A 20,805-nucleotide genomic window follows, 5' to 3' on the forward strand; every position below is an offset into this window, starting at 1 on the left:
TCAGAAATGGAAGACCATTTAATCTAAACCTCTTATTTTACAAACAAGCTGAGACCAGAGCAGTTAAGTAACCTATCAATATCAGTCACATGACTGGTAAATGTGGTTGTGTAAAAAAAGCCCAGACTTTACTCCACACACCAAGGCAGGAGAAACACAAACACTCCCCTTATTCTCCCCAAAAAACATCCTCACAACACACTTTCTGACAAACGCAGGCTAATAACCCACACACGTGGTCCAGCACTAATACACAACACGACTTCTACATACAGACTCAGAGACACCATACCGCCAACGTGGATCCGTTTAGAAGGGGCAGAGTGAGGCTCCCCCGGTGGGACTTGGGGCCAGTAGAAGTGAATGGGACCCTGAATTCTCAAGCTCAGTTCTCAGAGCTTTCTCAAGCTTGGCCTTAAAGTAGACACACCTACCCAAGTACTCATCCACTTCCTTTGTCCGTTTACCTCCCTCCGAACCCCAGCAAAGGACTAGGGAAGCCTCAGCTTTGGGTCTCGGCCCCTCCGCCACCCCCAACATCAGGTCAATTGGGGGATGGATTGAATTGGGGGATAGGGGTGGAGAAGCATATTCGGTCCTTCCTGATGGACAGTTGGGTGGCGGGGGGGAGGGGGGTGTCTCTCCATCACTCCCAGAGCATCTCCAAGAAAAGTCTCTGGACTGCAATGAGGGAGAAGTGGGGGGAACGAAAACAGAAGGAGGGGGAGTTTAGAATGGGGAGGGGGGGTATAGGGGGGCGTGCAAAACTGGCAACGCATGCGCACTCCAGTCTCGAATCTTCTTTATAAAAAAGAGAGAAGGCGAGGAAACAGCGGCGACGAAACCTGGGACGCGAGGCCCCCAGCGCCGCGGCCACCTGCTGGGAGTGGGGAGTGCAGAGCTAGCTGAGAGCCAGCTGGGCCCCAGGCGGGCGGACAGGCAGGCGGCGGTGCAGCGGCCGCGGGCGCCCCGGCTAGAGCGCAGCCGGAGCCGGAGCCCCGGCCGCTTTGTGCAGGGCTCCCCTTGGCTCGCTTTTCTCCCCTCTTCCCTCCCCCCGATGCGGAGCCGCCTACCCGCCCGGGCACCGCTCCGCCTCGCAGGCTCTGCGGGGATGCGCCGGCGCTAGGAGCGGGCGCCGCCGCCCCCTTGGCCCGCGGGCGGCCGGACCCACGGACGGCACAGCAGGAGGAGCCCATACGCAGGTGGGTGCCGTCCCGGGTCTGGGCCTGAGACGGGAAGTGGGGGGTAGACTGAGGGGCGGTGGGGATACGTCCAGAGTTCTCCTGTTTGGCGGACAACGCAGGCTCGGGCTCCGGCGCCCGCCCCGTCCTGGCCGCCGGCAGAATTCTGCCAGCTCTGCAAGACCGGGGGTAGGGGTGTTGGCGGTGGGAATTCTAAGAGAACTGGGCCAGCTGCAACCCTTGACTCCTTCTCCTGGGACCCTGGGAAAAGGGGAGTTGACAACTGACCCGTCCCTGGAGGCGACTGACTCCTGGGACCCGTGACCGGCGCTCTCCGTCCCCATCCCGTGTACCCCTGACGTGTCTTCCTCTTGAAGAGGAGAGCTTGGGCCGTGTCTTCTCTTCCTCCCCACTACCGTGTCAGTGCACTCAAGGGTCTGGGGGGGGGGGGGGGGGGGGGATGGGGTAGGCGGTATGAAAATGGAGGAGCCCGCCAGTTAACTGGGGTAGGAAGGTGGAGAGGAAGAAGAGTTTGGGAATTTGGGATTGTTAGAACAAGAACTGAGGGAGGGGTTTGGGGTCAGCGACTCAGGGAGTGGGAAACACGGCTGATTGCCCCCAGAGAGAGTAGGAGAGAGAAGCAAATATGATGAGCTGGGAACAAGAACGGGAGGGAAGCACCCTGGTTGAAGGCAACACCTAGGTGACCAAAGATCCTAGGTGATTTGGGTTAGGACTACACTTGGGAGACCCTGTGGTGAGACTGGGATTCGGGGATCAGGTGAGTGGGAGAGCCGGTCAGACGTGGCGGAACTGGACCGTGGTAGCTTCCTACAATGGATTCTTCATCCTATTGCCTCCCTGGGTCAGAAGCAGGAGTTCCTTCCCCTGCCTAGACCAAGGCAAAGGAGGAACTTTTAGGTGGTCTATATTGTGTCTGTGTGGTCCAGGGCCTGGAGAAAACACCTCTGGGATAGGGAACATGGAAGAAACCTGCCTGGGGATGGAGGTGGAGAGTGTGAGGGGAGCTAAGATGAAGTGCAGTAGAAGCTCCTTCCTTTCAGGCCACATCTAGCGGGGTGCCCTTCCAGCCGTGGCATTGGGAGCCGGAAGGACAGGTTTTCCAAAAGGAGAATCTGTCCAGACTGCCTCAGAGGAAATGAAAGTGAGAGACTCCCCGGACGGTGGATAATGTATCCCTCCGCCTACTACCCCTCTCCCCCTTTCCGTGGATATCGTGTGTAGAAGGCAAGGGTTGATGTTGGGGCAGGGAACAGCCCTAAAATACCAATGAGAGAGGGCAGGGCAAAGGAAGGGTCTGAAAGGACCAGCGAGGGGGCCCTCACCTGGACTCTTCTAGCCATCTCCCTTCTTTCTCCTTCCCTCCCCGCTGCCTGGACCAGTCAGCTCTTCCACGGGGTACCCCCTGGTCAGAAGTCCTGGAGTGGACGGAGCCAGGGCTTTGTTCGCTTATGGGGCTTCCCCAGTGGTGTTCCTGCCTCCTGCTGGTGGCTTTGATTGGAGGGGTGGATTCCTTAGACTGGGCAGCTGCTGCTTTGGCTTCTCAAGCCGCTGTTTTGGGGTGAGGGAGGATGATGGGATTGGGGGGCAGAAGAAGGAAAAATAGTGTGTACTAGAGTATGGAAGAGGCCAAGTCTAAGAGAAGAGGTCATAGCTTTCAGCAGCCACCCCTTCTCTAAAGGCATACCTCCCGACCCCCCCCCCCCCCCCCCCCACACCCCATCCCTCCTCCTAATCTCTGCGTGGCTCTAAGTGCATAACTGGAATGATTGTATGTCTGTGTGTGTTAAAAGGGGTACCCTAGTAAGAGTGTCTGTGGTTGTGACTGTGTGTGCGCGACTCTGCAGCCATGTCTTTGTGTGTGAGAGGGGATATGTCTGCTGGGGTGTGACTGTATGTTAGGATGCATGGTAGTGCTTCTTGTGTTGGAATGGACAGATCTCTGGACTTGGCATCAAAGAAACTGGGTTTGAATTCTGACTTTATTGCCTTCCTGACCTTGGGCAAGTCATATGACCTCTTTGAGACTCAGTTTCCCCATCTGAGCCTTTACATTCCCATGTAAAAATGAAAGGCAGTTCCAGATCTCTTCCAGCTCTAAATTTCTCTCTGTGTGTATGTGTAGAATTTATGTGCTTCTTGGCTTGTGACTCTGTATGTGTGTGTGAAGAAAATTATCCGTGGGTTGTGACAATGTAATTCAGTTGTGTCCAAGGAGAACCCAGAATTTAAGGGCCATATCTTTCAGCCTTCAGGAAACTCCCTCGGATTTTCTGGAGCCAATTTGGCCCCTGTTTTTCCCCACTTAGCTAGTGACCAGTTCCACCTCTAGGATTTGTCCTATCACCTTTTAAATACCATCACCTGCCCACCCTAGGATACAGGGGATTCCAACGGGACCATGATAACCTGAGGGAGATTGGGCAGGGGATGTCTCATCTCTATTCACCAGTCTGAAGATTAAATTTCCCTGTGCTCTGTAGCTTGTACCCCTCTCCCGAGTTGGTTCCAGCCCTTCCCTGCATTCTTTCACACACACACACACACACACACACACACACACACACACACAATACAGATGCAAAGAAAGCAGTATTATACCTACAAATGCATACCAACAGAAATGCACCTTTCCAAACTCCTCCACAAAAATACATTAAAAAACATACTCTCACACAGAGACACATGGACATTCACAAGTGTTTCCCTACAAAGGTACCTTATGGCACATACCCACACTGTAATCCCTTCCTTCCTCTCAGATATACATACCTTCAGAATTAGGACATCAGGGAAACCCAGTTTAGGAGAGGAGGCTGGATATCTCCTCTAATCCTCCTCACTTACCCCCACCCAACCCTACAACACTGTCATTTGCCCAGAATTGGACTGGGTTCCAGCTGAGGCTGGTCTCTAGCTCCCTCTTTGCCTCCACTTGCATATGCATGAAGCCTATGAATTATTCATAAGATGACAAAACCCTTCACAGCTGTGAAAATTCACCAGGACTCTGGAGTGAGGGGTTATTTTAAGAGTGTGACTTTGGGTGACTTGTGCACCGTATGTGTGTGACTGATTGCAGGTACAGGGTGAGGGGGTGTGCCAGAGAATGTGGGAATGTGACCGTATGACTAACTGGATGATTCTGTCTATGATGTCAACTGAGTGGCTGCCTGTGACTAGGGGTGGGGTGAGGTGGGATATGACCCTGAGAGAGTTTGGCTGTGTGTGTGTGTGTGTGTGTGTGTGTGTGTGTGTGTGTGTGATGAGGTTGGAACATACTGGATGCCAGTATTTGTTAGCACCCGAGGGAGACCCCATCCTACATCCCCGTCCGTCATCAACAACCTGACTCATTGCCTTCCTGCCCCTGGCCCTGAGCAAGATGGATTTTGCAAATTGATTTTCATTTTAAATGGGAATTAAAGAAACCTATGGGGAATCTTTCTGTAAAGTGAACACCTTTCCCTACTCCCATCATCACCACTTGTCTACTAAAATCCTAACTCTTATTGTTGTATTTCCCTGAAGCAAAGTCCACCTTCATTTTAGATAAGGAGAGAGGGGTATGATTTGGGTCTAAATGGAGTCAAGTGCTAAGCAGTCCCTTGTCAAGATCCAGGGCAAAGACAAAGAGAATGCACTATCCAGTGGGATGCTCATAGGTTAATATCGTACGATAGTCTGGAACCTGGAATAGGGGCCATTCGCACTGCAGGAACCCATTTCAGAATGTCCAGCTCCCATGCAGACTTTAGGAAGGACCTGGCTCTGGAGTCAGGAATCCCAGCTTCAAACCTTATTTCTAATACTACCTGTTTATGATTATAACTCTCCAGACCTTTTTTCCTTATCTATAAAATGAAGGGGTTAGACTAGAAGTCCCCTGAGTTGCCTTCCAATTCTAGATCTATAAGCCTATAATCCCATGAGAACTGGGGGCATATAGTGGAAGTAGATAGATAGATGGGTGTATGTTGGGGGTGGAAATTAAGGGACTGTTCAGGTCCTTGGACTGTCAGGCTAAAGGAACTTGTAAATCATCAGTTTAAAACCTTTTGAGTTATGAGGATTCTTTTATAATGTCAGCATTTTTTCATTTCTTTTTTGAATGCTTCTAACACAATAGCAGCTGCAGTTTTAGTATCTGTTGATTGAGAAAATACTAAGTGGAATCAGAGCTACTTTGAATGCCGTAATACTTTTAAATGAATTTATGTTTTGTTTAAAAAGCATCTATAGCCTTTTGGAAAATAGCGACACATTTCTGTGAGACATTATTCAGCTTATAGAAGGTAGATTTGCTTATTTATGGGTTTGGATTACGATTCAGGGAGCTCTTGCAAAAACTCCCCTGATCACAGGTTGGAAATCACTGCTGTGAGCAACAGACAACCACTGTAGTTCCCCATTGATCTCTCTCCCAACCGAACAATCTTGCAAAAGTAACCAGATTTATCCTAGAATCTTAGAACATAAAATGTCAGAGCTGGGAGGAACCTTAGAGCATAGAATGTCAGATCTGGAAAAGACCTTAGAACACAGGATTTCAGAGCTGGGTGGAAGCTTTGATGTAATCTAATTCATCCCAATGATTTTTTAGAAGAGGAAGCTGAGACCTGTAAAATTCAGTTTTATAAAGCACAACTCTGACAATAGCAAATTCTACCCTGCCTACTGCAGTCCAGATTCCCTATCCTTATTTTCAAAGACTTGTTTGCTGAGGCCTTGTCCTTTTACTTATAACCCATGCCATTGATACCAAAGGTCAGGGAGCTCCTGACTGGCTCCTTATGTTAGAATCACATCTCAGAAGTTCCCTTCAAATGAAGGGAAGGCAGGGAGGACTTCCTAGCATCAGGTGCTCCCTCAGCACCATGGACAGTGTTCTCCTGTTTAGGCAGGACTCTAACTTCCCCATCCAGGAGCCATGCAGTGATGTGATGCTAGGGCCATAATTACAAGACATGAAGAAAGTCTTTCCCCATTGTTGGGTGGCCTACCCAGCCTTGAAAGTTTCTTTCTCAGTGGGAAGCCATATACTTCCTCCCTTTAAACTATAACTCTGCTCCTCCATCCTGCTCCTCCCCAGTGCTTCTTTACTTTTTGTCAAACAGGGGAAGTGAGACCAGTCTCAGGTCTTGTTTCCAACTTCAAGGGAGGAATCAAAGGATCATAGACATATGACTTCAATCATAAATTTTGAGCTGTGAAGGACCTCAGAGGTCATTGAGGCAAAAACTTCATTTTACAGATGAGGAAACTGAGGCCAAGAAAGGTTCAGTGACTTGCTTGGTCACATAGCTACTTAAGTGTTTGGGTAGGATTTGAACCTAGGCTTTCCTGATTCCAAGACCAACACTCTAACCACTTCTGGGTCTGAGCCAATGCTGATTGACTTTTTTCTACTTTGGCTTTTTTTTTTTTTTGGTAATTCACTCTGACTCAACTCACTTCTACCCTCTGTGAGAATCCCTCCTACCTCACATTCAGAGCACCCTCCTTCCTCCTTTACCCAGGGCAATCTCAAGGGCCCTGTCTAGGAGGTGATGGATGGGGAAGCAAATTATAATTTGCCCTTATATTCAGGTAAAATTCTGCAAGTTGATAATAAACAGAGGGAAGCCTCAGAAGTGAGGACCCAGGAGTTCCTAAGTAGAGTTCCCAAGAGAGGCTTCAACTTTCCAATTACAAGTATATGACCCTCTGATCTGATGAGGTCATCCACCCCAAAGCTGGCATGCCCTTGGGCTTTTATGAGAGTCTAAATTGAAAGTCCTGAACAGGAAGGGTCCTTAGAAACAAGAATGTCAGAGCTAGAAGGGCTGTGAGAACTTAGAGCCTAGAATATCAGAGCTAGCTCTGAGAGGTCATCTAATCTAACTCCATTCCCCTGTTTAAGAGATGAATAAATGGAGGCATAAAGAGAAAACATGATTTGCCCAAGATTCAATAGCAAAGCAGAGACCAGAATCCAGAACTCATGACTCTCAAGCTAATGCTTTTTTTTTTCTTCCTGTTGAACCACTCTGACACCCTGAGTGTTTAAGCCCAGGATACAATCCAGGGTGGGTCCCTAGCTGAGGCAGATAGTTTAGACAGCAGAAGCATCTGTCCCTAGCTGAAGCAGATAGTTTAGAAAGCAGAAGCAGCTGTCCAGGGTGTCTGGTCCCTTGTTAATTAAATGGATGCCAGAAAGCAGGCTCCCTGGGGATCAGGGTATAGGTAGAAAGGGAAGGATTACAAACCTTTGATGTTGCCTGGTGTTATGCATCAGGGGAAATTCTCTTTGTCCTATGAGACATTTCTTCCTTTGGTCATTTGAGGAACCCTGGAATAAAATCCTAGAATCTTGGATTCATGGAATAGAACCTTAGAAAGACGAGACAATAGAATCATACAATAATTCATTTGTTCATCAGCAGACATTTGCTAAGTCCCTACTCTATGTAGCTTGCTATGTTTATCACTGGAGCAGATACAAAAATGGACAACAATAATAAAACATTTATCTGGCTCTTTAAGCTTTACAAGGTGTTTTCCTTAAAATGATCCCTTGAGGCAGATAATTTGAGTGTTAGGAGGAGCTAAACCCAACAAAGGAAGTTAACCTGACCAAAGTTGTAATGCTAGACAGGAGCAGAGTGGGCCTGGGATGCAGACCCTCCGACACCAAACTGAACTCCTTCCACGACATTACCCTACCCTGCCCTCCGGGAACTTGTGGGGGGAGGGGAGGAGCAGATGGAGTGGGGAAGGTCCAGAGAGAGAGAGTGATAGCCTTACTGAACTCTACCCTGATCAGACCATACCTGGAAACTTGAATTCCATAAGAACAACAACAATAATAGTTAACATTTATATGAAACTTTAAAATTAGCAAAGCAATTTGCATGTTACATCATTTGATCCTTCACAACAACCCTGCAAAGCAGGTGCTATTATTATTATCCCCATTTTTATGGATGAGGAAACTGAGGCTGAGAGAATTTAAATAACTTGGCCAGTGTCTCACAGCTCGTAAGTGTCTGAGGCTGGATTTGAACTTGGGTCTTCTTACCTCCAAGTTTATTGCTCTAGCTAGCCATGCACCACCCAGTACCATTCTGGGCATCTCCTTTTCGGAGATACCCTGACAAATGGGCTTGCATCCAGAGGAGCATGACCTGGACAGTAAGATAGCAAGAGATTTTGCTTAGATGAGGATTGGTTGGAGGAACAGCGAATTTTTAGCCTGAATAAGAGGCTTAGAGGGGACATGACAAATGTCTTCAAATATTTGAAAGCTTGTTTTGTGGAAGAGAAATTAGACTCATTCTGCTTGTTGCTAGAGGGCAGAACTAAGAACTGTGGGGGAAAGTAGCCAAGAGGTGGGTTTGGGGCTCTGTGTATAAGAAAAATCTTGCTAACAATTAGAGGCATCCAAAAAATGTAATGGGTTGCCTCAGGAAGCAATCTGTTCCCTATCACTAGTTGTCTTCAGCTGAAGACTGATCATTCATTGAAGTTTTTACAAAGGGTTCCAGTATAGATTGGACGGAATAACCTTTGAGGTGCCTTCTGGCTCTGAAATTCTATGAGAGCTGAAAAGGATCTTAGAACATGGAACATTGGTTGCCTGATGGGGATCTTGGAGACCAAAACTAGTCTAGGGACTCTCAAACTCTTTTAATGTCATGGACCTCTTTGCTATGGACCCCTTTGCTAAACCTGAAGAACAATCTTTTTAAGTGCATAAAATGAAACACATAGAATTACAAATGAAACAATTATATTGAAATTCAATTATATAGTTTTTTTTAAGAGCATGGATTCCAAGTTCAAAACCTCTTAATCCAACAACTTCATCTTAGAAATGAAGAAATTGAGACCCAGGACTACAGTGAGGCACTGACCCAGGGTCACACAGGGAATTAGTAGGAGAGAATGAGCAAGAAGCCAGGCCTCCTAATCCCCACTCTTACATTCTTTTCCATTCTACCATCTTGTCTAACCCCTTTCTGGGATTAAGCATTTCTGAATCTGGAATAGAATTAGTTCCCTTATGGTTCTCTCTACACTTGCATAGTCCTTGTTTATCCCCCACTAAGCCAGGATTCTCTTCCCAACCACAGTTTCTGTTGGCCACATCATCTGTAGGGCCCTGAAGAAGCAGAGGCATTGAGTTCTGCAGCCAGCTAGGGCTAGGGCTGGGACTGGTTCTATCCATCTCCTAGATGGACCATCTGGGACATGGTGCAACCTTCTTTGAGGGCTGGTAGGGAGAATTTGGGGGTCAGCTAGGTGGCACAGTAAGTAGATAGAGCTCCAGACCTGGAGTCAGGAAGACCTGAATTCAAATGCGGCCTCAGGCATTTACTAGTCCTTTGACCCTGGGCAAGTCACTTAACCTTGTTTGCCTCAATTTCCTCATCTGGAAAATGTACTGGAGAAGGAAATGGCAAAATCATTCCTGTATCTTTGCCAAGAAAACTGCAGATGACATCGTAAAGAATCAGACATGACTAAAACAACTGAACAACAGCAAAAGGGAAAATTTTCAGAGGCTCTTGCCTCCAAAACTGGGACCCAGAATGTGGGAAATCTTTAAGAGTCAGAGAGATCACTAAGAGGGGGTAGAAAAATGACTTTCTGGCTGTAGAGAGGATGTCATGACTTTCCTCAGGGCCTACCTCTTCCAGGAAACCCATAGTGTTTATCTGAAGAGGTACTGTGTAGAGGACAATCACTTTTTTTTTTTTTTGGCTTTTTGCAGGGTAATTAGGATTAAGTGACTTGCCCAAAGTCAGACGGCTAGTTATTGTGTTAAGTATATGATCCACATTTAAACTCAGGTCCTCCTGACTCCAATGCCAGTGCTCTATTCACTGCGCCATCTAGTTGCCCCCACATTCACTTTTAAAGCCAGACTTGTTCACCATCTCAAAAGGATTAGCAAAAACTCTAGGGTGAGCATGAACTTTAGGGTAGAGCATAGGCCCTGTCTGTCTATTACTCTGAGCAAGTAGGATCTAGTTTGGGGAGAAAATTTCATGTAGGATTTCTGGTCTAGGTCAGCAATAGTTTTCTTGACATCCCCTCAACCCCAGGGAACTTAGGTTGTGCTATCAGAAAGTTGGGGTGGGGGCAGCTAGATGGCACAGTGAATAGAGCACCGGCCCTGGAGTCAGGAGGACCTGAGTTCAAATCCAGCCTCAGACACTTAACACAAAAACTAGCCTGTGACCTTGGGCAAATCACTTAACCCCAACTGCCCTCCAAAAAGCAAAAAAAAAAAAAGTTGGGGTGGAGAGTGGCATTGAATGGTAAAGTGAGGAAACAAAAAAAAATTAGATCCAGAGAGACACAAGAAAGAAGAAAAGGGAGCAGGAAAGAAAAGGTATGGAACTTATAAGAGATACAGAGACACTGAGACAGAGAGAGGTCAAGAAAGCTAGACAGACCTGGAAAAAAAAATAAGAGAGGGACCCAGAAAGAAAGAGACCTAGAAGGTTAGATAAGGTATTTGGTGGGTTAGGGATGGAAAGAGAGACATTTGGAGGCAGATAATGGTTGTGGCGGGAGAGTGGGAATGATGCTTCTCACTGCCCTGGGGATGGATTGTTGTTCATTAACTTGGAGAGGTGCACACACAGCACTGACCTTGACAGTACCTTCCTGAGCCAGCTTGCTTGGAGTACAGTTTATTGAGATGGACTGGATTCACTTTCTTTTTACAGAATAGTTGGGCCTATCCTTGGATCTTGGGAACCATTGTGTGTAAGAAGCTGGGCCATGACAGTGCCTGTGTGGGGACACGAGGGTAGTGCTGTGCTTTGGTTGGGAAGACATTGCTATGTATATGGAGGGACTCATGGGTCCCTGCATGTGGAGAAAGTGGCCTAAGCCTTCAGGAGTCATTTTTGTGTTGTGTGTTCAGTTTAGGGGTGGGACTGAGCCCTGAGGATTCTGGGGATGGGGTATGGAAATTATTCTTTGTGTTGTATTAGGAAAGGGGAGAAAGACCTGGATGCATTGTAACATAAAGTCCCCTCCATAGAGAAGAATTGGACAAAGTTGTCCGGCTGCTCTGGGGCTGCATAGGGAAAGGAGGGTCACTCTCCCTATGCAGGGATGTTGTGAAAGGACACTGAGTCCCAAGGGCCTGGAAGAGTCCACTTGGCCTCCACACTAGGCCTTCTTTTGCTAGGAGAAGGCTTAGATCCAGCTGCCCCAGCCAGCCTGTTGCTGAAAGGTTACTAACCAGGAGCTGAGAATGAGAGAAAGCTCATCTCTGCTCTTCTTTCCTCCTCCTTTTTATTCCAGGTTCGGGATGGGGAGCCCATCTTTCTGGGCTACCCGCAGCCTGCTGCTCCAGATGTTACTGCTCTGGGCCTGGGGGCAGGGTAAGTTGGTACCTGGGGAGATGGGGAAGAACCAAGGGCGGGGGGTGGTGCAGAATCTTTGCCCACCCTCTGAGATTCTCCCTCTGCTCTCCCCCTTCCTGTGGCATTCTTTTCTTTCTTGGGTCCCAAGTCTGGGATCTGGCTCTGGGCTGGGTAAGGCCCAGGATTCTTTGCAGAACTAGATCTTGTCTGAATCCCCCTCTCCGCTTTAGAGAAGAGGCTCTAGCCATTTGTTTGCCTGAGTTAAAGACCTCTGTTGCTGTCTATGTACCTTCCCCAGTTCCATGATATGATTTCAGATTTCGTCCCAAGTTCTGGATTACACAGATATTATTTATTCCTTGTTTGCATGTTGCTTCCCTCATTAAACTGTAAGCTCCTTGAGAAAAGGGACTGTTTTTCCTTCCCTTGTGTCCCCAGTGATTAGCACAGTCCCTAGCATATTAATTTATTTTATTTTGTTTTTTATTTTTTGCTTTTTGGAGGGCAATTGAGATTAAGTGACTTGCTCAGGGTCACACAGCTAGTTTTTGTGTTAAGTGTCTGAGGTCGGATCTGAAGCCAGGTCCTCCTGACTCCAGGGCCGGTGCTCTATTAACTGCGCCACCTAGCTGCCCTAAGTCCTTAGCATATAACAAATCCTTATAACAAGTCCTTAATAAATGCTTTTTGACTTGACTCCCCTCTCCCAGCTCACAAAAGTCCCCCTTGCACTATGTCTAGACTTAACCTCCTTCCCAATGAGTTCCCAGGTCTGTCCTCAGGCAGCTCATTCCTGAGGCCCTAAACTCCCATACCTAAATACTGCCTCCACATTAGATGCCTCTGGCTACCACTATCCCATCTCTTTGCTTCATCATAGAATTTAGACACAGATATGGATTTACAAAAAAGGAAATAAAATGCTAGAAATGCTATATTGGCAAGAATATAGGCTGCTTCTAAATACAGGCTGAATTCCTAATAGGAAAACTATATAGGCATATACTGAAAAATAATTGCACAAACTGACCACACCCCCAGATTGGATTTACTTTGAAAATTTCACATGCTATCTTGTACATGTATTAACAATTCTTTCTGTTCATACAAAGGTGGGGGTTTTGATGATTGAAATTAATAAAACTCAGCTTGATTCTAGCCTCATTCAGACTTTATCCAAATCAGCTTTGGGGACAAGGGGTGGCCTGATTTTGTAATCCCCCCAATTTAAAAGGAAATATGGGAAACTGTCTCTCAATATCCTCTACTCTCCTTCCTGCTTTCCCTCCTAATAAGACTCTTACCCTCCCCCTCCTAGGAGGGTGGGAGACAGAAATGCTCAGACCTGCCCAGATTCTGGGAGGGAAGGAAATGACCCTAAGAGGCCTCTGAAGCTGCCAGAGAATATACTTATGCAAATCTATGCAAACTTGCACATGTCCTCATTAACACTGTCATGCACCTGATAGACCCTTCCAGTGAAAGTCTCTGAGGGCTTGGAGGAAAGAAAAGGGCTGGAAATGGGGTTGGGAGTGGGGGGAGGAGACAACAAGCCTACTATGATCAGTTACTGCCAGGGCAGGGTATATATAAGAAAAGGGTAAAGAGCAGGAGATGGACTCAATAATTCAACATGTATTTAATGTATTTCCAACACAGAGACCTGAGTTGAATGCTGGAGGAGATATATAGTTTAGCTAAGACCTGCCCTTGTGGAGCTTACGGTCAAGTGGAAGGGTAACATTCACACAGATAACTATAATGTAAATGATAATTTTTTAAAATAATAATTTACATATTAAATGCTAAATTAACCCAAGAGATGCAAAGTACTTAAGATCTGAGTGAGAAGGTCATTACTGACCAGAAGCACCGGGGAAGGCTTCATGGAGGAGGTGCCATTTGAGTGTGGCTTTAAAAGACAGACCCTAAAGGCCATAGAGTATAAGGAACATTGTGGATAAAGATACAATGGCAGAAGAGCACAGTGTGTTTTGAGACAGGGAGCTCAGAATACTTCAAAGAATGTCAAAGCTAGAAAGAAACTAAGAGCTTGTCTAATCTCATCCCTTCCTTTCACCGATATGAAAATACAGACCCAGACAAGAGAATAGGGGATTAGATTCAAAACCAGGTTTACTTGATTGCTAGGCCTATGATCAAACACTGTGTTTAGATTCAAAGGGTCTTGGTTTAAATTCTGTTAACTATTTATTAAATTGTTAATTTAAACAGAATTTAAATTCTGTTTACTATTTAATAATAATAATAGATAACATTTACATAGCACTTATTAAACACCAGGCACTGTGCTAAGTGCTTTACAAATAATATCTCATTTTATCCTTACAACAACCTTGGGAGGCAGATGCTATTATTATATCCATTTTACAGGTGAGGAAACTGAGGCAGCCAGTTGTAACACGATTTGCCCAGGGCCACACAGCTAGTAAGTATTTGAGGCTAGATTTGAACTCAGTGCTCTAGGCCCAGTACTCTATCCACTGTGCCACGTAGCTGGCAAACAAGTCTCTTAGCCTCTCAGGGCATCAGGTTTAATTATCTGTAAAATGAGATTATCTCTGAGGCCCCTTTCTTCTCTACCACATGGCTTCATCCATGGGCCCCAGGGACCTATCATTCAAAAGATGGCATTTTCCCTTCTTACTTTTCATGAGGTCATGGAGCCACTGTAGTCCTGACTTGGAGCCTTCATATGGCTGCTCCTCTCCACCCCGATGTTGATAGCCCTCCTCCTTGGCAGAATCTTCTGCCAGTGGCATCTGTCCAGCTGCTCATTACTGAGTCAACCAGTGAGGAGAGAAACGTGGCTTCCAACCCACCCACCCGACAGCTCGGAGAGGCACTGCCTGTGTGTCGACCTCTGATTCCACTCACTTATCCTCAGCATCCTTTCTTCTCTGTCCCTGGTGTTGGTCTGAAAGCCTCCTGAGCATCACTTCCTGCCCCTCTATCATGGAATTATCTAGACCAGGGGTGGGGAACTTTGACCTCGAAGCCACATGGGACCCCCAGGTCCTCAAGTGCAGCCTTTTGTCTGAATCCAAACATCACAGAACAAATCCATTTGTCCATAGGATGACCTTTCTGTGCAGAGCAGGACAATACTGACAGAGAGACAGGCAGTCTGGTGTTTCTTCTGAGTTGGAAATGAATCTTATTCCACTTTACAGAAACCAAGAATTAGCTCTGATCCTTGTGTACAACGCTGTACCTCTACATGAGATAGTCTGAAAAATATGGGGGTGGAACCCAGGATGGGAACTTCTTCATGAAGGGGAGAAGTCCTAGATGTTCCTAGCCCAGCGCCATGAACCCAAGGGATAGAGGGTTAAGGTAGGGTTGGCTCTCAGGACAGTACTGAAGAAAGAGGTGAATGAGGAAGGCTCAGAGAGAGTAAGCCTGTCCCCATAGATGATTCAATGATCCTATGAGATTGATTTAGAAGTAGATGCCTTAGAGACTGTTAAATTCAACCTCCTCTTTTTACACATGAAAAAACTAGGAATGAGAGAAGTGTCCAGTCACACAGATCATGTCTGAGGGAAAATTTGGGCTCTAGTCTTTCTGACTCTTAGACTTAGCACTAATCCACTCTACCGTCCAGCTCTGCCTTACCAGGGAGATCTTTGCCTGTGAGACCCTCAGAATTTCCTCCACTGGTCCAGGGGTCTTTTCTCTAACAGCCCCTCAGCCCTAGTACCTTTGGGGATGGTGCTCAGTTTGCCCCAAGCAGCTTGTTGATGTATCTAAATTCTGGGAGGAGAGAAAGGGATGTCATATCTCAGTGACCAAGGAAACTCATATTCTGAGCCCAGCTTTGCCACTGATTCAGTGGATGACCTTGGCTAGGTCATGCATGCTTCCTCTCAATTTCCTCATCTATATAATGAAGAAATTGGTTTGAGATCCCTTCCTGATCTGACATCCTTTGATTTAAAAGTCTGATAATGCATGTGAAAACATTTTGGAACTAAGCACTCTGGGAATATTAAACCCTCTATAAAAGTGAGGCGAACCCCAAAAAGGACAGGACAATTGGGGTTTGTCCCTAGGACACTAAAATAAGTGCTCATAGCACTTGCACAGGTAGAAATAACTCATTTTAGCCCCTAATTATCAAGAATAATTAGTTAAAATAGGAGGCTACCCTATGAGAGCATCTTCTCCCCATCCCCATCACCCCAGGTCACTAACTCAACCCTGCCCCATTCCCTCCTCTCTCCCCAGCTGTCTTCTCTGCCTCTCCTTCGTCCTTGCCCCAGAAGAGGACTGAGAAATAAGATCCTGGGGTTTCCACCAAATGAACTGATATCCTAGGGTCTCTGTCTCTTCACCACAGAGGGCTGTACTGGGGTCCTAAATTCCAAGGTCTTTTCTCTCACTTAACTGATTTGTTCTTTCCAGATTGACTCAAGAGCGCCTTCATGCTGCTTCCCCTGGGCCCTACAATCTCTAGCTACAGATGTGAGTGTAGAGGTAGAGTTGGAAGGGTCCTCAGAGTTTATCTGATCCAGCCCCCCTCTTTTTACAGATGAGACAGCTGATGACTTGTCCAAAGTCATTGTGTGACTTCCATCAGGAGATGAAAGCTTCCAACCCCAGCCTTAGCAGTGGCAAAACTTGTGAGACAGTTTGTGTAGTGGATAGAACTCTAATGCTGGAGTTGGACAGTTCAAATCCATCCATAGACACGCCCTAGCTGTGTGACCCTGGGCAAGTCGTTTAATTTGGTTTTGTTATCTGTCAAATGGGGATAATAATGGCTCCTACCTCTCAGGGTTGCTATGAGAATCAAATGAGATCATATTTGTGAAATGCTATCTAAATGCCGGCTTACTGGCATTCAAACGCCAGCTCTCGCCACTGTACCATGTTGCTTTTCAGGGAACAGTGGTAAGCTTGGAATCAAGAGAAACTCAGGTTCAAATCCCTACTCTGATGTTTATTGGTTATCTGAGCCTGGGAAAGTCATGTCTCTGAACCTTAATCTCCCCCCTGAAAAGTAGAACTAGTAATATTTGTAATATCTATGTCAGACATGGATGGCCTGTGTTCTGTACAATGAAGGGAATCTCCATACGAGAAATCAATTAGGGAAGGGGTCCCTCACCTCTTTATGTGTCTTCTACCCCTTGGGCAGTCACTCTAAGGAAGCCTATGGACCCCCTTTCTTAGAATCATGTTTATAAATGAATGAAATAAGGAAGGAAACAATTTTTTTCAATTTAGTATTTTCTTTTTTCCCAGTTATGTGTAAAAAACCATTTTTAACATTCATCTTTAAAACTTTGAATTCCAAATTCTCTCCTTTCCTCCCTCCTCACCCCCTCTTATTGAGAAGACAAGCACTTCAATATAGGAAACAAACATTTATTAAGCACCTACTATGTGCTGGGTACTATATTAAGTGCTTTTCAAATATCATCTCATTTGATCTTTACACCAGCTCTGGGAAGTAGGTGCTATTTTGATCCTCATTTTATAATTGGGGAAACTGAGGCAGAAAGAGGTTAAGTGATTTGTCCAGGGTCACATAACTAGTGACTGTCGAAGGCCAGATTTGAGCTCACAGCTTTCTGATATAAAGCCCAGCACTCCAATTACTGCACCACCAATTACGTAAAGCTATAAAGGAAACCAATTATATTGAATTACAGTTTTCAAAATATTTTAAAAACAAGTTCCTGAACTCTAGGTTATGAACCCCAAGCTTGATGAGATTATTGGCATATATTTACTTCACCCACTTATTGTTTTGTAAGCTTTGCAATACAATGCAGATATGAATGAGCTGTAGCAGTCAAGGGGGAAGGGAACAAGCATTAGAGCACCTATTATGTGCCAGGAACCTGTTAAATGCTTTTCAAATATTATCTCATTTGCTCCTTACAACAACATTAAGAGATAGCTACTATTTAATAGATGAGGAAACTGAGGAAGACAGGGTTAAGTGACTTGCCCAGGGTCATACAGTTAGTGGCTGAGGCCACATTTGAACTCAAGTCTTCATGACTCCAAGGCCAATGCTCTATCCATTGTGCTACCTACCTGTGTAAAATATGGTATTAATAAGCACCTGGCCTACTGACTTGCACATAGTAGGCATCCAATACATCTAGGTCTTGATTAGAGTGAATAATGAATCCCCTGAAGTGACAGCATGTAATTTGAATTTGCACTATTCAAAGTTATAACTATGTAAAATATGGTTATTGGTTCCAGTTCAATAAAAATGTACAATGCTAATTTGAATAATTCGACCACTTCAGGGGATCTGTTATTCTAACTAATCAGAGCCTAGCTGTAAATCTTTAGTGAATTAAAAGATAGGGAAATAGTAAAAAGAACACTGGTCCATCATGATTGCTTGTTGTTGTTCAGTCATGTCTGATTCTTCATGACTTTGTGGATGCTATCACACCAATACTGTCCTTGGCAAGGATACTTCAGTGGTTTACCATTTTCTTCTCTGTTGGATTAAGGTAATCAGAGGTTAAGTGACTTGCCCAGGGTCACACAGCTAGTAAGTATCTGAGGCCAGATTTGCACTCAGGTCTTCCTGAGTGTTCTGTCCACAGAACTCTCTCCACTGAGCCACCAAGCTGCCTCCCTCATGATACATGGGGTCAAACCCTAGCTCTAGCATTCTACTTTGGGCAAGTCATTTCCCCACTCAAGGCCTTGATTTCCTTGCCTATAAAATGAATGGGTTGGGTTAAATGATTGCAAAGAGGCTTCCAGCTTTGACTTTTTATGTTCTAAGGGCCCATCAGTGATTCTTTGAGGCTGATTTCTATCAGATGAGGAAAGGGGCCCAGGTATGTAGGGCTAGAGGGAATATGGGAATTGGGCTAAAGTACATGCCCTCTAGATTATATTCAGGGAGACTAACATAGCTCTCATTTCCTCTGGCTCAGGAACCCAAGATGGTGAAGAAGTGATCCGAATTCAAAAGGTGACCCATGGTACCGTGCGGGCAGGACTGGCAGAGCTGGTGGCTCTACCATGCCTCTTTGTCCTCCGACACCCACAGGAGCCTGGCCCTCCACACGACCCAGCTCGGGTCAAGTGGACCAAGGTTCGGGCTGCCTCAGGCCAGAGGGTGGAACTACCAGTCCTGGTAGCCAAGGATAATGTGGTAAAGGTGGCACGTGGCTGGCAGGGCCGGGTGACACTGCCTGGATATCCCCAGAATCGTTCCAATGCCACCCTGGTTCTGGGGCCCCTGCGGGCCAGTGATGCTGGCCTCTACCGCTGCGAGGTAGTGACTGGCATTGAGGATGAACAGGACCTGCTGCCCCTGGAAGTGACTGGTCAGTACCTGACTGGGGGGCTGTGGGTGGCCATACTGGGCTTTTAGCCAGGGGCTAGAGAGACCCTTAAACTATGGAAAAGCAAATCCCAGTGAACTGTTTCTTCTCCTTTCCTTCCCTCCTCCTCCCTCAGGTGCTCAGTAAAGGTAGGAAGGGACCTGCTGCCAAAATGTCTCTCCATTTTACTCCCCATGTCCCCTTACTACAAAGCAGGGAGAGGGGAAGCAGAAAAAAGCAGGGAAGGCAGGAGACATGAGATGAGGGTGATATTATCCAGGGGTTTATCACCTCCATAGAAATGATAAATTAGTTGGTAAGAGAAGGAACTTGGAGGGAGGTAGAGTCAAGGCAGACTAGATTTGGCATCATGAAATTACAGAATTATTATTGTTGTTGCTGTTTGCTACACCTGTGGTTTTATTAATAAAGAGAACTCCCATTTGAGGACCTCTCTCTTGCACAGATAGAGGTAACTCCTTTGCAATTAAACATCTTAGAGACTTGCCTGGAGCACTGAGAAGTGAGGTGACTTTCCCAAAGTCTCACATTCAGTGTCTGAGAAAGAACTTGAACCAGGATCTTCTCAACTCTCATGATATTCATAGAGCCATAAAAATGGAATAGAATCAGAATTTATGTAAATGAATGGAACAACAATAGAATTTTGGAATACAGAGGATTACTATATTTTGTACAATCTAACTCCCAGCCCTATGCAGATGACTTGGAACTAATTCTATAGCCCTGACCCACATCCCCAGCTGCCTCTAGGATACAATGGATTATAAAATCATAGCGCTATAAATCATAGCATTTTTATTTAGCATTGTTCTAGAGCTAGAGAGACTTTAGCAGCCATCTAGTCTGATTTTTCATTTCACAGATGAGAAATCTGAGGCCCAGAGAGGTTAACTGGCTTGCCCAAAGTCACATTTAAGAAGCCTTAAGCCTATTTAGCCTTTGAGCCAGGTCCTCTATGCTGTCTCCACCAAGAGGGCCCAGTGGCATTGTAAACCTGCCTTGTCCAAAACCAAGCTTGTTACTTTCCCCTAAAACCTGTTCCTCCTCCTGGCTTTACTATCTCTATCAATGGCCACCAGCATTTCCTTCTCCCATGTGTGAGACCTTAGGAGAAAGGTTGGGGAAGGCATACTCAGAGGGACTTGGAAAGCATGGAGCAAGCTGAAGGTTGGACTTTATTGAATTCACAATTTTGCAGTGGGAGAGGGTGCTATATATAAGCAACTCAAATACACATGTCAGTCCAGTACATACTGGAGTAATCCTAGTTTGGGGGCAGTGGGGAGGGGACTAATCAGGTCAGGCTTCCTGGAGGAAAAGAGAGCAGGCCCAAGTAGAGAGGCTTGCTCTGATGATGAGAATGATGATGATGGCAATGATGGCTGACAGATACAGGGTTTTAAGATACGATAAATGTATTCTATGCATCATCACTGTGACCTCTTAGTGGGAGATGGATGGCCTTATGGGACTGAAGGTGGAAAGTGTTGCTGACATTCCCGAGAGCCTTGCCCATAATTTCCCTTTTCCATCCACCCCTTCATTCCCCAGGTGTCGTATTCCACTATCGGGCCTCCCTGGGCCGCTATACCCTGAGCTTCCAGGCAGCTCGGGAAGCCTGCCGCCGCAACTCTGCTGTCATCGCAGCTCCCCGCCACCTGCAGGCTGCCTTTGAGGACGGCTATGATAATTGTGACGCTGGCTGGCTGTCCGACCGCAGCGTCCGGTGAGTGGGCCCTGGGAGATGGGAGGAGATGGAGTCGCCGATAGCGGGAGAGCAGCAACTTGGCTGGGCCGCCACCTCCAAGCGGCCCCTCAGAGCTGTGAGTGCCACTTGGAGGTGGTGGTCCGGTGGACCTGATGGCTTGGGGGAAATGG

The 20,805-nt window shown here is 46.3% G+C and overlaps 1 protein-coding gene across 2 annotated transcripts in view; it reads left to right on the forward strand.

Moving 5' to 3' along the window:
• The first annotated feature begins 831 nt into the window (after window positions 1-831).
• The window catches only part of NCAN (neurocan), a 70,045-nt gene continuing 50,071 nt past the window's right edge, over window positions 832-20,805 (forward strand). For both annotated transcript variants that reach the window (XM_069086896.1, XM_069086897.1), the window contains exons 1-4: window positions 832-1,202; window positions 11,508-11,587; window positions 18,511-18,906; window positions 20,479-20,653. In XM_069086896.1, coding sequence (XP_068942997.1) covers window positions 11,515-11,587; window positions 18,511-18,906; window positions 20,479-20,653 — 644 coding nt within the window. In that variant the 5' untranslated portion in view covers window positions 832-1,202; window positions 11,508-11,514. The remainder of the gene's footprint in view (window positions 1,203-11,507; window positions 11,588-18,510; window positions 18,907-20,478; window positions 20,654-20,805) is intronic.

Source organism: Petaurus breviceps, unplaced genomic scaffold, assembly GCF_028583685.1.
Source record: "Petaurus breviceps papuanus isolate PSGF00001 unplaced genomic scaffold, PetGlider_PUasm1.0 180, whole genome shotgun sequence".
Lineage (NCBI taxonomy): Eukaryota > Metazoa > Chordata > Mammalia > Diprotodontia > Petauridae > Petaurus > Petaurus breviceps.